At 46.0% G+C, this 14,227-nt stretch overlaps 1 protein-coding gene across 1 annotated transcript in view; it reads left to right on the top strand.

The window, feature by feature from the left end:
- The window catches only part of LOC115204228 (potassium channel subfamily T member 2-like), a 95,225-nt gene that overhangs the window by 49,961 nt on the left and 31,037 nt on the right, over nt 1-14,227 (top strand). Inside the window, exons 2-9 of the mRNA XM_029769631.1 lie at nt 1,937-2,016; nt 2,497-2,599; nt 4,207-4,263; nt 6,046-6,094; nt 6,468-6,527; nt 12,960-13,034; nt 13,348-13,431; nt 13,886-13,980. Coding sequence (XP_029625491.1) covers nt 1,937-2,016; nt 2,497-2,599; nt 4,207-4,263; nt 6,046-6,094; nt 6,468-6,527; nt 12,960-13,034; nt 13,348-13,431; nt 13,886-13,980 — 603 coding nt within the window. The remainder of the gene's footprint in view (nt 1-1,936; nt 2,017-2,496; nt 2,600-4,206; nt 4,264-6,045; nt 6,095-6,467; nt 6,528-12,959; nt 13,035-13,347; nt 13,432-13,885; nt 13,981-14,227) is intronic.

The raw sequence follows: 14,227 nt of genomic DNA, 5'->3' as shown, positions 1-14,227 counted from the left end.
AGCCTGATAGGATTTAGTTGTAAGTAAAACAGATTCAGCGACAGGTACCAGAAAGCAGAGCACTCACCATTTTTACTTTGTTTATCTAAATTTAATTTAGAGGCTGATGCTGTACAGAAAGTTCCAGATTGTGCTTCATAGTACTGACTGTGTAGAGGACTGTTCCATTACAAATTGGAAAATTTTCTAGAGCTAATGCTTTGATCTTATCAGTGCTAATGTAGGAATTAGTACGGACCCAGTTCAAATCTACTGCCACAATACCATACCATCTAAACCCCAGCCTGCCTAATGTACCATGGCTTTAGCTCTGTATCTAGTGATAATGAGGGTCATTCAATCATTTAAAGTGCGACACACACTGTTCCCAGATCAGCCGTATTCTTTAACTGTTATGACTCTGTTACCTATTTACATATATTGTGGTATAGCAGGCAATTATGTGTACTTTAAGGCCAGATGTTAATGAAAGGTAGAGCCTACAGTAAATATGTTATGGGACATGGGTGTTTAGTGGTAATGGTTGTCTGCAGATAGGAGTAATCAATCTCTTTAGCCTCCCTACTGCCACTTTAATGGGAAGTGCATTGTGGAAAGGTTTCTAACTGCATACGGTTGCAAATACGTTTCTTACCCAATGGTGCATTTTACTCTCCTTGGTGTTTTTTTCAGCATTTTATCCAGCATGTTCATGTATACAAAGAGTTGGCTGACAGATCTACACTGTGTGTGTGCAAACACGCGTGTCTGAGAGAAATATCGACAGAGAGAAAGATGCTCCATCACCATAGCAACAAAGAGCAAAGCTTCCTATGTGCTAAGAGTGTATGGTTGCTAACGGGGTGTGTGGTGTGTGTGTGTGTGTGTGTGTGTGTGTGTGTGTGTGTCTGTGTGTGACTGACTGAGGGACCACTATGTGGGGTCCTGGTTTTCATCTACAGTATTAAAACCCTGTGAAGACCCCCACCAGTAAGGAGATTAGATTGTGACCTTTCAGTTTCATCTGTGTACGTGTGGCAGAGCACCTGTGTGTGCTGGGCCTCTGTTTTCATCCTGTGTCTGGTCGTCCAGCGCTGCCTTCCCCTGCGCCACTTTCTGTAGGATGAAAGAACAGAAGAAGTGGCCAATCTCTCATGAGGGGGTCTACCAGGAAATTAGATTTCTTGATGACAGTGTGTATGTGTGCGTGCATGCCGGACTGCGTGCGTGCGCAAATTTGTGTGTGTGTGTTCATATGCATGTATCCATGGTGTGCACTCACTACTCTTGTGTTTGTTTTGCATGTTATCCCATGTGACTGAGTTCCTTCCTGTGTGCATGCGTGAACTGTATGTGTCCATATACCGATATATGATCTTAATGGCATATGGAGGTGTGTATTTCAGGCGTTGGCTGTGTGTGTACTATGTGGTCTGTCTGGCTGTAGGGACTGACGGGGGTGAGGGAGGAGAGAGCAGTAATTATGGACTCTTCAAATTCAGCAGAACAGAGGGAAGTCATTTGTTGCTCTATATTTAATCAGCAGAGATAACGAGGCTGACTGACTGGGGAAGACACACAGCGACATCATTTCCTCCCGTCTTTAATATAACCTAACCACACTGTTATTTATTTCCCAACGTATTGCTGCTGTTCCTATAACCATTATCACCTCTCTCTATGTCTCTCTCTCTCCACCTCTATTCTCTCACTCCACTCTCCTCTTTTCCATTCTCGCTCTCTGTTGTCTCATTTCTTTCCTTTTATTTTCCCATATCTATCTACCTCTCCCTCAATCTCCACTACTCCCCCTCCCTTTACTTTGGTATTCACCTGTTACCCATCTTCCTCTTCACTGGTCATTCTCCATCCATCCCTCCCTCTCTCCATCCATCCCTCCCTCTCTCCATCTCTCCCTCTCTCCATCCCTCCCTCTCTCCATCCCTCCCTCTCTCAGGGTGCAGGTAGAATTCTATGTGAATGAAAACACTTTCAAGGAGCGCCTCAAGCTGTTCTTCATCAAAAACCAAAGATCCAGTGAGTTGTTAATGTTCAGACAGGAAGTTCCTACTTATTGTCCTGTAGACTGGCTGTCATTACATAATCCTGTCTGTTTGGGTGTTCCTTCACATGATTGGTTGCTTCATTAAGTGCTCTGTCGGTGGTGTTCCCTAAGTGGTTTTGACTGTGTGTGACGTGTTGTCCCCTTGCTCTAGGTATATTCCTGTATGTCTATATGTTCTGTATGTCCTATCAATGTCCACTGTGTCCCATTAATGTTCTCAATAACCTAATGGCTGTGTTTACACTGGCAGTCCAATTCTGATCTTTTACCCAATTATTGGCAAAAGATCTGATCGGATTGTTCAAAAGACCAATTAGTGGCAAAAGATCAGAATTGGGTTGCCTGTGTAAACACAGCCATTGATTGATGATAATGTATTATGTTTAATTGATTAATTGATTTACTTTATTGATTAAGTCCTTGCCTTGCTGTGGTTGGTTTATGTGCTGCAGGTCTGAGGGTGAGGCTGTTCAACTTCTCTCTGAAAGTATTGAGCTGTCTCCTCTACATGGTCAGAGTCCTACTGGACGACCCACAGGAGGAGAGACAGGACTGGTGAGGAAGGGGGGGTAAATAAGAGTGGCTTTAGTAATGGAGAGGAAGTGAGGAGTATTGGTGGAGAGGGAGTGGGGAGTATTGGTGGAGAGGGAGTTAGGAGTATCAGTGGAGAGGGAGTTAGGAGTATTGGTGAAGAGGGAGTGAGGACTATCAGTGGAGAGGGAGTTAGGAGTATTGGTGGAGAGGGAGTGAGGAGTATCAGTGGAGAGGGAGTGAGGAGTATTGGTGGAGAGGGAGTGAGCAGTATCAGTGGAGAGGGAGTGGGGAGTATTGGTGGAGAGGGAGTTAGGAGTATCAGTGGAGAGGGAGTTAGGGGTATCAGTAGAGAGGGAGTGAGGAGTATTGGTGGAGAGGAAGTGAGAAGTATTGGTGGAGAGGAAGTGAGGAGTATTGGTGGAGAGGAAGTGAGGAATATTGGTGGAGAGGGAGTGAGGAGTATTGGTGGAGAGGGAGTGAGGAGTATCAGTGGAGAGGGAGTTAGGAGTATTGGTGGAGAGGGAGTGAGCAGTATCAGTGGAGAGGGAGTGAGGAGTATTGGTGGAGAGGAAGTGAGGAGTATTGGTGGAGAGGGAGTGAGGAGCATTGGTGGAGAGGGAGTCAGGAGTATTGGTGGAGAGGGAGTTAGGAGTATTGGTGGAGAGGGAGTGAGGAGTATTGGTGGAGAGGGAGTGAGGAGTATTGGTGGAGAGGGAGTTAGGAGTATTGGTGGAGAGGGAGTTAGGAGTATCAGTGGAGAGTGAGTTAGGAGTATTGGTGGAGAGGGAGTGAGGAGTATTGGTGGAGAGGAAGTGAGGAGTATCAGTGGAGAGGGAGTTAGGAGTATTGGTGGAGAGGGAGTGAGGAGTATTGGTGGAGAGGAAGTGAGGAGTATCAGTGGAGAGGGAGTTAGGAGTATTGGTGGAGAGGGAGTTAGGAGTATTGGTGGAGAGGGAGTGAGGAGTATTGGTGGAGAGGGAGTGAGCAGTATCAGTGGAGAGGGAGTTAGGAGTATTGGTGGAGAGGGAGTTAGGAGTATCAGTGGAGAGGGAGTTAGGAGTATTGGTGGAGAGGGAGTGAGGAGTATTGGTGGAGAGGAAGTGAGGAGTATCAGTGGAGAGGGAGTTAGGAGTATCAATGGAAAGGGAGTTAGGAGTATTGGTGGAGAGGGAGTGAGGAGTATTGGTGGAGAGGGAGTGAGCAGTATCAGTGGAGAGGGAGTTAGGAGTATTGGTGGAGAGGGAGTGAGGAGTATTGGTGGAGAGAGAGTTAGGAGTATTGGTGGAGAAGGAGTGAGGAGCATTAGTGGAGAGTGGTCAGTCAGTACTTACCATGGAGCAAGAGGGATAGGTAAAGATGAGATGTAAGGGTTGGGTTTAAGGTAGTTTCGCTTGGCCAGGGGCTGGGAGATTGAGACCAGATGTAGGGAAGGACAGTGGAAAGGGAAAGAGTAGGGGGGAGAGAAATGGGTAATGTTGAGAACACCGGCGTTACAATTCTGGAGGAAACAGAGAGAGAGAAATTTGAGGTCATATAGGATGGGGTTGAGGAACACAGGAAGCTAGAACTCTTTGAATGTCCAAACATGACACGTTTCAGTCCTCTTGTTGTGCATGTTTCCCCTGTAGTCTGGACTGTTCCAAACAGAATGCATCGGTCCACCCCAGCAGGACCCAGTTTGACTGGTAAGTTTACGTGTTTATGTCCAATTCATCTTTAATGAGGAGCCAAGACTTGTCTGGGAGTCTAATACAGAGGGTCACAGAGATGTTCATCCCGTGTCCACCACAGAGCACTGTAATGAGACCATGTACAACAGACAGTTAATGATACTTGGAGTAATAGAGAGGTTGGAGATGTAGATATGGTACATTATGCAGGTTGACGTTTATTGTCATGACTCTTGCCCTGGAGGCAGAACTGAGCGATTTCCGCTAGATGGGTCAACTGCATAGAAAAAATTGGCTATATCCTAAAAATGTATGAAAACAAAAATGTGCTTTTTGGTCTTAATTTAAAGTTATGGTTAGGCTTTAGGGTTAGCAGTGTGGTTAAGTTTAGGGTTAGGTTTTGATGACTTTGTGGCTGTGCCAGCTAGTGACCATTCTGCCTCCAGGGCAAGATTCATGACAATAAATGCCAACCTGCAAACATTATATTATTACAGTAGCACGTTAGTTTGTCACAATGTTACCTGTATGGATTTCATGCCAACATAATATGTACTGTATGTAGTGTCCATATAACCTAATTAGCAGCTGCTGTCTGTAAACCAGTCAAAGACTGATACAGGAAATGTCTTGGGGCTGCTGTGAGTGTGTTCACTAGACCAGAGCCTGAAGGGGAAGTAAAGAGAAACTATTTGAATTACGAGTCTTGGGACTGATGATTTGCACTTAAAAGTGAACTTAGTTTGCACTCATCCAAAATGTACTTACTAGGAGTGGAATGTCCAGTGGTGTGGACTGAGATTCAAAGGCACGAGTGTGTGAGTGAGTGAGTGAGTGAGTGAGTGAGTGAGTGTGTGAGTGAGTGAGTGAGTGAGTGAGTGAGTGAGTGAGTGTGTGAGTGAGCGAGTGAGTGAGGGAATGTGTGAGTGAGCAAGCGAGTGAGTGAGTGAGTGAGTGAGTGAGTGTGTGAGTGAGTGAGTGAGTGAGTGAGGGAGTGTGTGAGTGAGAAAGCGAGTGAGTGAGTGAGTGAGTGAGTGAGTGAGTGAGTGAGTGAGTGAGTGAGTGAGTGAGTGTGTGAGTGAGTGAGTGAGTGAGCGAGTGAGTGAGGGAGAGAGTGAGGGAGCGAGTGAGCGAGTGAGTGAGAGAGTGAGTGAGTGAGGGAGCGAGTGAGCGAGTGAGTGACCAACAAACCGACCGTCCAACTGACTGAGCCTGTCCCAGATGTGACTGGGTCCTTGGGCTCTGCCTCCAGTCCTGCTCAGGGACATATTTATTTCATTGGCAGCTGGTGACACTGTGTAAACTCTGGCTATAAATGAATAAGGAGTATGACAGAGTGTGCTTCATAACGACTTTGGCTGGCTGTTGCTCTAGGCAGCACACACACACACACACACACACACACACACACACACACACACACACACTCCAGCAGCAGACTCAGAAGGCAGCACTCAGGCAGCCATGATAAGCCCCGAGGCCTCTGGATAGAGCCTCTTTCTCACAACAAAGCTGTAAATCTGCATTCATGTTATCTGTGAATATTGATTGTGATGCTTTTCACAGAGGAAGTGTAATGGCAGCCGTAGTTCAGAACCACTCGCTTGTAAACAACATAATTACAAGAGGTGTTATGACGTTGGATTGATCATATTTGAAAGGGAGTCCTTTTAATATTTGCCCCGTTACATCTCCTTTTTCTTTTCTTCTCCCTCTTCCTTTCCTTTTTCCTCTCCCTTCTTTCCTCTCCCCTCTCTGTGTCATATATGATGTGCTCTCTTGGTTCTGTGTCTGCAGGTCTCTTATCATCTGGGTGAATAGGCCTCTGCCTCTGTGGGCTCTACAGGTCAGACACAATGTTGAACTGTCATATTAACAACGCTGTCTGCACGCGCGCGCACACACACACACACACACACACACACACACACACACACACACACACACACACACACACACACACACACACACACACACACACACACACACACACACACACACACACACACACACACACACACACACAGAGAGAGACACACACACACACTCTCTCTCTGGTTTATTGCTACACTTTAACTTCTTATTGATGGAGTTCAATCATCAAAATGATGATTCCACCCACTCTCTGTCTCTCTCATTCTCTATTGCTGTTACTACTCCAATCTTTCTCTCTCTCTCTCTCTCTCTCTCTCTCGCTCTCTCCTTTCATCTCTCTCCAGGTGCTTGTAGCTTTCATCAGCTTTTTCGAGACCATGTTGCTGGTGTACCTCAGCTACAAGGTGAGTACACTGTAAATCTGTTCCCTGTAATGTACAGAATTATACTGTCACCAGAGTTGCCAACTTAATACTGTAATTTTGCTGTAATATATTTTACAGTACTATTTCCCTTACTGTAAAACAGATTACAGCATTCCAAAATTACAGTATTGCGCTGGTAACTCTGGTGCCAGGTAAATGCTGTAAATTTACAGTGAAATTCTCACTGAAATCTAAATGTAAGGAAAACTATTCATTTGTACATAAAATACATATATTTGAAGTGGTAACAACATTAACAACAAATGACATAATATAATTGAGTATAGAAGTAACAACAGTTAACACATATGTAACCAAATAAGAGCATCACTACAGCACTAATTTAAAAACAATATTGTTTGCCTGTGTGTGGGGGGTGTGGGGAGACAGAGACTAAGAGAGAGAGGAAGTTCAAATTGGGTTTGGGTACAATCCTAGACCTATGATCAGGGGCAACTCTGTTCGGGGTAAGGGTGTTCAGAGGCGGTGAAACACACAGTTTGGACAGTAGAGCATCTAGGAGAGAGAAGTCAGCGCAGAATCAGGTGTTCATCATGGGGCTCCGTAACAATCCTCCTCAGTTCTGATTTGTCAGCTCTTCTCACCCTTAGGACAAGCATAGAAAAATAAATAATAGAATGAGAGACAGAGAGCACCAGGGATGTTACCCTGTGGGCAAAAAGACAGGTGACAAGGGACATATCAAGCTGGTGTTGTGTGTGTGTACTTACCTCACTAGAGGTCATTCAAACTGAGAGCCCAGTGAACCCAATCACACAGGGTTGTGACAGCTGAGCACACTGTGTCCCTGTGTTGTTGCCGTTCATGCTCTCCCCATTGAGTAGACTGTATCAAGGTGACGTCTAGATGGCTATGAGTTATTTATTGTGTAGGCTACTATCCCACTTGAAATATAATCCTGGGACGGAATTTGTTTTCCACTTTACTACCGGCAACACTGTGTTACAGCTGCTCAGTGGCAAGCACCTTAGGTCAGCGAACACCTCGATACAATACAGGTGCACTGCTCATTCGAATACGCTTTGGTGGCTCGCGACTGGTGTAACGGCCCACAACGTGGTTTATGTGTAAAATTCAGCCTGTCGAGTTGGAAAAATAAACGTTGTGCAGGCAACTACAAATACCTAGGTGTCTGGTTAGACTGTAAACTCTCCTTCCAGACTCACATCAATCATCTCCAATCCAAAGTTAAATCTACAATTGGCTTCCTATTTCGCAACAAAGCATCCTTCACTCATGCTGCCAAACATACCAAACTGACCATCCTACCAATTCTCGACTTCAGCGATGTCATTTACAAAATAGCCTCCAATACCCTACTCAACAAGCTGGATGCAGTCTATCACAGTGCCATCCGTTTTGTCACCAAAGCCCCATATACTACCCACCACTGCAACCTGTACACTCTCGTTGGCTGGCCTTCACTTCATAATCGTCGCCAAACACATTGGCTCCAGGTCATCTACAAGACCCTGCTAGGTAAAGTCCCCCCTTATCTCCGCTCGCTGGTCACCATAGCAGCACCCACCTGTAGCACGCGCTCCAGCAGGTATATCTCTCTGGTCACCCCCAAAGCCAACTCCTCCTTTGGTCGTCTCTCCTTCCAGTTCTCTGCTGCCAATGACTGGAACGAACTACAAAAATCTCTGAAACTGGAAACACTTATCTCCCTCACTAGCTTTAAGCACCAGCTGTCAGAGCAGCTCACAGATCACTGCACCTGTACATAGCCCATCTATAATTTAGCCCAAACTACTACCTCTTCCCCTACTGTATTTATTTATTTTATTTATTATTTTGCTCCTTTGCACCATATTATTTATATTTTAACTTTGAACTTTCTTCAAATTACAAATCTACCATTCCAGTGTTTTACTTGCTATACTTTATTTACTTTGCCACCATGGCCTTTTTTGCCTTTACCTCCCTTATCTCACATCATTTGCTCACATTGTATATAGTCTTATTTTTTTCTACTGTATCATTGATTGTATGTTGTTTTACTCCATGTGTAACTCTGTGTTTTTGTATGTTGTCGAACTGCTTTGCTTTATCTTGGCCAGGTCGCAATTGTAAATGAGAACTTGTTCTCAACTTGCCTACCTGGTTAAATAAAGGTGAAATAAATTAATTAAATAAAAAATAATATGGGTAATATCTGTTGAACTGCTAGAAACAAACCATTATTTCTGTAGCAACGGTGAAAACATAACAGTCACTAATCTGTGCTCAGTTTATTCTCTATGGCACTCAGAGGCTGCGGTGTACCTAAAAGCCTATAATCACAACAATTATAGGTTTTTAGCAAGCTAGCTAGCTAGGTTAGCTAAGAACAATTGCAGTAATTCAACGTTGGCTAGCAATAGAAATACTTATAAACAAGTTAAGGTACCTACCCAGAAACTGCTGAAAATATTCTTCCACTTCACAGCCGCTTCAAGAAGATATTTACTAAAATAGTCTGAGATTCATGTGTCTCACCCGACAGGCGCCTGAAACTGTTAATTTGAATCTACAGTAGGCATAAGCTATTAGTGTAAAAAATACAGTATGCTAGAGTAATTTTACAGGAAGCTTCCAATTACAGTCAGTAAGAGTATTTTTGACCTGTTCACCGGACGTGCTACCTTGTCCCGGACCTGCTGTTTTCGACTCTCTCTCTCTACCGCACCTGCTGTCTCTAACTCTGAATGATCAGCTATGAAAAGCCAACTGACATTCACTCCTGAGGTGCTGATCTGTTGCACCCTCTACAAACCATTGTGATTATTATTATTTGACCCTGCTGGTCGTCTATGAACGTTTGAACATCTTGGCCATGTACTGTTATAATCTCCACCCGGCACAGCCAGAAGAGGACTGGCCACCCCTCAGAGCCTGGTTCCTCTCTAGGTTCTTCCTAGGTTCCTGCCTTTCTAGGGAGTTTTTTCTAGCCACCATGCTTCTACTGTCACAGAATAAGTCGTACATGAGAGAGAAGGACCAAGGCGCAGCGGAAGTGTGGACACTCATGCTTTTAATTGGTAAAAGGCAAAGCATCCACCGGAAAACAAAACAATAAATGATACTCACAACCTGGACAGTCTCACAGGCTATGCAAACGCAGTGCAAGAACAACCACCCACAACCCCAAAGAAAAACACACACACCTATATAGGACTTCCAATCAAAGGCAACTATACACACCTGCCTTCAATTGGAAGTCCCAATCATCCACACAAACATTCCCAACACAAACATGCCACGTCCTGACCCCAAAACTAAAACACTAGCTCCATCTGCTGGTCAGGACGTGACAGTACCCCCCCCCCCTCAAGGTGCAGTCCCCGGAATGCACCTACCAACAGAAAAACACCAACAAAAAAACCATAAACAATAACCCCTAAACAATAAGGGAGGGAAGGGAGGGTGGCTGCCGTCACCGACGGCACTGTGCTACACCCTCCCTCCCCAACCCACCTATCCTGGAGGTGGCTCAGGTGCAGGCCGTTCCTGGCTGTCGGGGCAGTCTGGCAGCTCGGGGAGGTCTGGCAGCTCGGGACAGTGGGCAGTCTGGCAGCTCGGGACAGTCTGGGCAGTCTGGCAGCTCGGGACAGTCTGGGCAGTCTGGCAGCTCGGGACAGTCTGGGCAGTCTGGCAGCTCGGGACAGTCTGGGCAGTCTGGCAGCTCGGGACAGTCTTGGCAGTCTGGCAGCTCGGGACGTTCAGGGCAGTCTGGCCACTCCGGCAGTTCAGGGCAGTCTGGCCACTCCGGCAGTTCAGGGCAGTCTGGCCACTCCGGCAGTTCAGGGCAGTCTGGCCACTCCGGCAGTTCAGGGCAGTCTGGCCACTCCGGCGACTGTTGACTGGCGGGCAGCTCCGGTGGCTGTTGACTGGCGGGCAGCTCCGACGACTGTTGACTGGCGGGCAGCTCCGACGACTGTTGACTGGCGGGCAGCTCCGACGACTGTTGACTGGCGGGCAGCTCTGATGACTGTTGACTGGCGGGCAGCTCTGACGACTGTTGACTGGCGGGCAGCTCTGGTGACTGTTGACTGGCGGGCAGCTCCGACGACTGTTGACTGGCGGGCAGCTCCGACGACTGTTGACTGGCGGGCAGCTCTGACGACTGTTGACTGGCGGGCAGCTCTGACGACTGTTGACTGGCAGGCAGCTCTGGTGACTGTTGACTGGCGGGCAGCTCTGGTGACTGTTGACTGGCGGGCAGCTCTGGTGATGGTTGACTGGCGGGCAGCTCCTGCCCCGTCACACAGCCCTTGTGCCCCCCCTAAAAAATGATTGGGGGTGCCTCTCGGCCTCCCAGTCCTCGCCAGCCTTCTTCCGCTGCTTGGTCCTGTGTAGGTGGGTGGTTCTGTCACAGAATAAGTCGTACATGAGAGAGAAGGACCAAAGCGCAGCGGAAGTGTGGACACTCATGCTTTTAATTGGTAAAAGGCAAAGCATCCACCGGAAAACAAAACAATAAATGATACTCACAACCTGGACAGTCTCACATGCAATGCAAACGCAGTGCAAGAACAACCACCCACAACCCCAAAGAAAAACACACACTAGGACTAGGACTTCCAATCAAAGGCAACTATACACACCTGCCTTCAATTGGAAGTCCCAATCATCCACACAAACATTCCCAACACAAACATGCCACGTCCTGACCCCAAAACTAAAACACTAGCTCCATCTGCCGGTCAGGACGTGACATCTACAGCTGCATTGCTTGCTGTTTGGGGTTTTAGGCTGGGTTTCTGTATAGCACTTTGTGACATCGGCTGATGTAAAAAAGGCTTTATAAATAAACTTCACTGATTGATTGATTATTTTTCAGCATTTTACCATAATGCAGTGCTATCTACAGCATTAATGCTGTAAAACACATGTACTGTATTTTACTGTGTGTTTTACAGTGTTTTACTGTTGAGATTACAGAAACTGAGTCCCTTCACAGACACTGCTGGAGATGGATAGCTATTTTGGTGCCCCACAAAACAACAAGCCTCAGTCTGTGTATGTCTATGTAGCTACATGTGACATGTCCTGAGGGAATGTACTTTACATCTCATCATTTGATCCTTTGATATATCCTTTGATATACAGTGTAGATTAAGCATGTATCTGACCAGGGCTGTCTCCAGGCATAAGTGACGTAAGCGGTTGCTTAGGACCCCCGGTACCCACATTTGTTTTTTGGGGGTGGGACTCAGTCGGTGTCTCAAATTACTGTTAGAATAGTAGAATAACCCAGGTTCAATTTCAAAAATGTGGTTGTGTATCAGCAGTTTTTCTATTGTTATGTCTTTCACTGACTGTCACTCAATTCACCAGGTCAGCTAAGGATTGTTAGATTGGTAAGTTAGTCTAGCCAGCTATCTAAACTTGTAGTAGGCATAATCATGGCCGAATACCGACCAAGCACGCAGGGCATGTGCCCAGTGGCCCTGACCTCTAAGAGGCCCCCATTGATTTTGTTGGTCACTTTCACTCAGATATCATTAACATGTGTAGAATTGCATGAAATGTGTTATAAAAATTGTTAAACTTCTCCCCGTGCCATGGCAAAATATGTAGAATTGCAGAACGCTTGCTTTAAAACTGCACCATTTTATCTACTCCCCCTGTCAAAATGGGTTTAATTGTAGGAAATTAACTTTAAAACTTAAATTCAAGAGGGGGGCTGTCAAGAGGGGGGGCACTAAAATGTTTTGCCCACGAGGTGGGGGGGGGGGATAAACCAAATCGCGCTTAGGACCCCCAAAAGGCTCGGGCCGACCCTGTATTTGAGGAGCCTCAACAGGCTCTCCCTATTGAAAGATGCATGAGAGTGACTGGGATAAAGGAATCCCCCCCCCCAGAGAGAGGCAGCGTGTGATCTGATCCCTTCCCATGGAGGGTTACCCAGCATCCCTGCTCTTTGATGTACGTGGCAAACTGGCGGTGTGTCTATTGGTCTGTGGAGCTGTCACAGCATGGCTCACACTGCCTAGCCTGCTACAGTGTCAGTCAGGGGGCAAGGAGGAGGTGGAGGTTTTAATGCTTAAACCTCATCAATATCTCTGTGGACATACACAAGGCCTGGCTCTGGCTGTCCACCCACACAAACCAGGTCTCCGGTTAGCTATAAGCAAGCTGTGGCTGAACACATAAAAAGCGACCTGATATTTGACATCTTAATTGTACAAGAAGCTTACAGACTGAAACCTGAGTAATGCCTCCTTTTTAAGTGGAAGTGAACAAGTAGCAAAGGAGAGTCACCCTTGTCTGTGTCCGTGTTCAACAGGGTAAACGTGGCCATCACATTCACAAATCCAGTCAAAGGAACACTTTATCTGGTAATCCCCAAAGTTGCCATGACAATGGAGTTTCTCTGACCTCCGTGTGTTGTTGTGTTTCCAGGGCAACGTTTGGGAGCAAGTGTTGCGTGTTCCCTTCATCCTGGAGATGATCAGTGCGGTTCCCTTTGTGATCACTGTGAGTCCAATCAAACGCATGCATTATGGAACATTATGCCTAGTGAGCAATTTGTTCTTTGATCGTGTTGTACAGTAGTTTCAACCCCGTACAGTGAATACATTTCACACAATATATAGGATGTTGCATGCCTGTGCTCAGTAAGATACTCTACCCTATGTTGTTGCTGCAAAATGCTCCTTCCCCCACTGGCTATAATTCCCTTCAATATCTCACCAAACCTACAAAAGATATGGACCTTTGATGAGGCATGATGATGAATAAATGCCGTTAGCACTCACCAAAACACAGCCTGAATCTCTTTCTCCTTCAGGTGATTTTGCCCTCCCTCAGAAATCTGTTCATCCCTGTGTTTCTCAACTGCTGGCTGGCCAAACATGCCTTGGAGAACATGATAGTGAGAAAATACATATTTATTGCTCAGTTTATGTCACTCCGTCTCTCCATCTCACAACTGTTCTCTCAGGTGTCTCTTTATCTCATCTCTTCCATTGTTTCTTTCAGATTAAATCTCTGCACCTCTTAAAAACATTGCACTGTTCTCTCTCTCTTTATACCACAAGTTTTGACTCCCACTCATTCTTACAGATGTAAGTGCATGTATTCTCTATTATTTTCTTGTATTATACACATCATATTCCTTTTGTCCTTGTCCCTCAATTATCTTTGTTTTCTTCTCTGGTTTTTGGGACATTATGAAGATGCAATGGCTTTACACTTATCCTCCCCACATCACAACACTATCTTTTTCTTATCACCCTTCTCTCTCACTCTCTGCCCATGTTCCTCTCTCTCTCTCTCTCTCTCTCTCTCTCTCTCTCTCTCTCTCTCTCTCTCTCGCTGTGTTTCAGAATGATCTGCACCGGGCCATCCAGCGTACTCACTCAGCTATGTTCAACCAGGTCCTCATCCTCATCTGCACCCTGGTCTGCCTCATGTTCACCTGGTGGGTCACCACAATCACTGCTAGCAATCACTGGGAGGAAGAGGGGGGTTTTCCTCTACTTGAGCCCAATGGCAGGTATAGGAGTGGTGTAGCGGTATTGAGTGGTTGGTAGAGGCTAGCTTTGAGTAATAGCCCAGGCTGATATAGCGTAATATTAGGTCCTGGGGGTCTGAAAAGCTTCCTGGATGAGACTGGTTGACCTTATCACTACTGACAGCACAATGTTGACTCAACTGGCCCTTCAGCT

The sequence above is a fragment of the Salmo trutta genome, chromosome 1 (assembly GCF_901001165.1).
Source record: "Salmo trutta chromosome 1, fSalTru1.1, whole genome shotgun sequence".
Lineage (NCBI taxonomy): Eukaryota > Metazoa > Chordata > Actinopteri > Salmoniformes > Salmonidae > Salmo > Salmo trutta.
The sequence above is the reverse complement of the archived record's forward strand: the minus strand, read 5'-3'. Positions and strand labels throughout refer to the sequence as shown.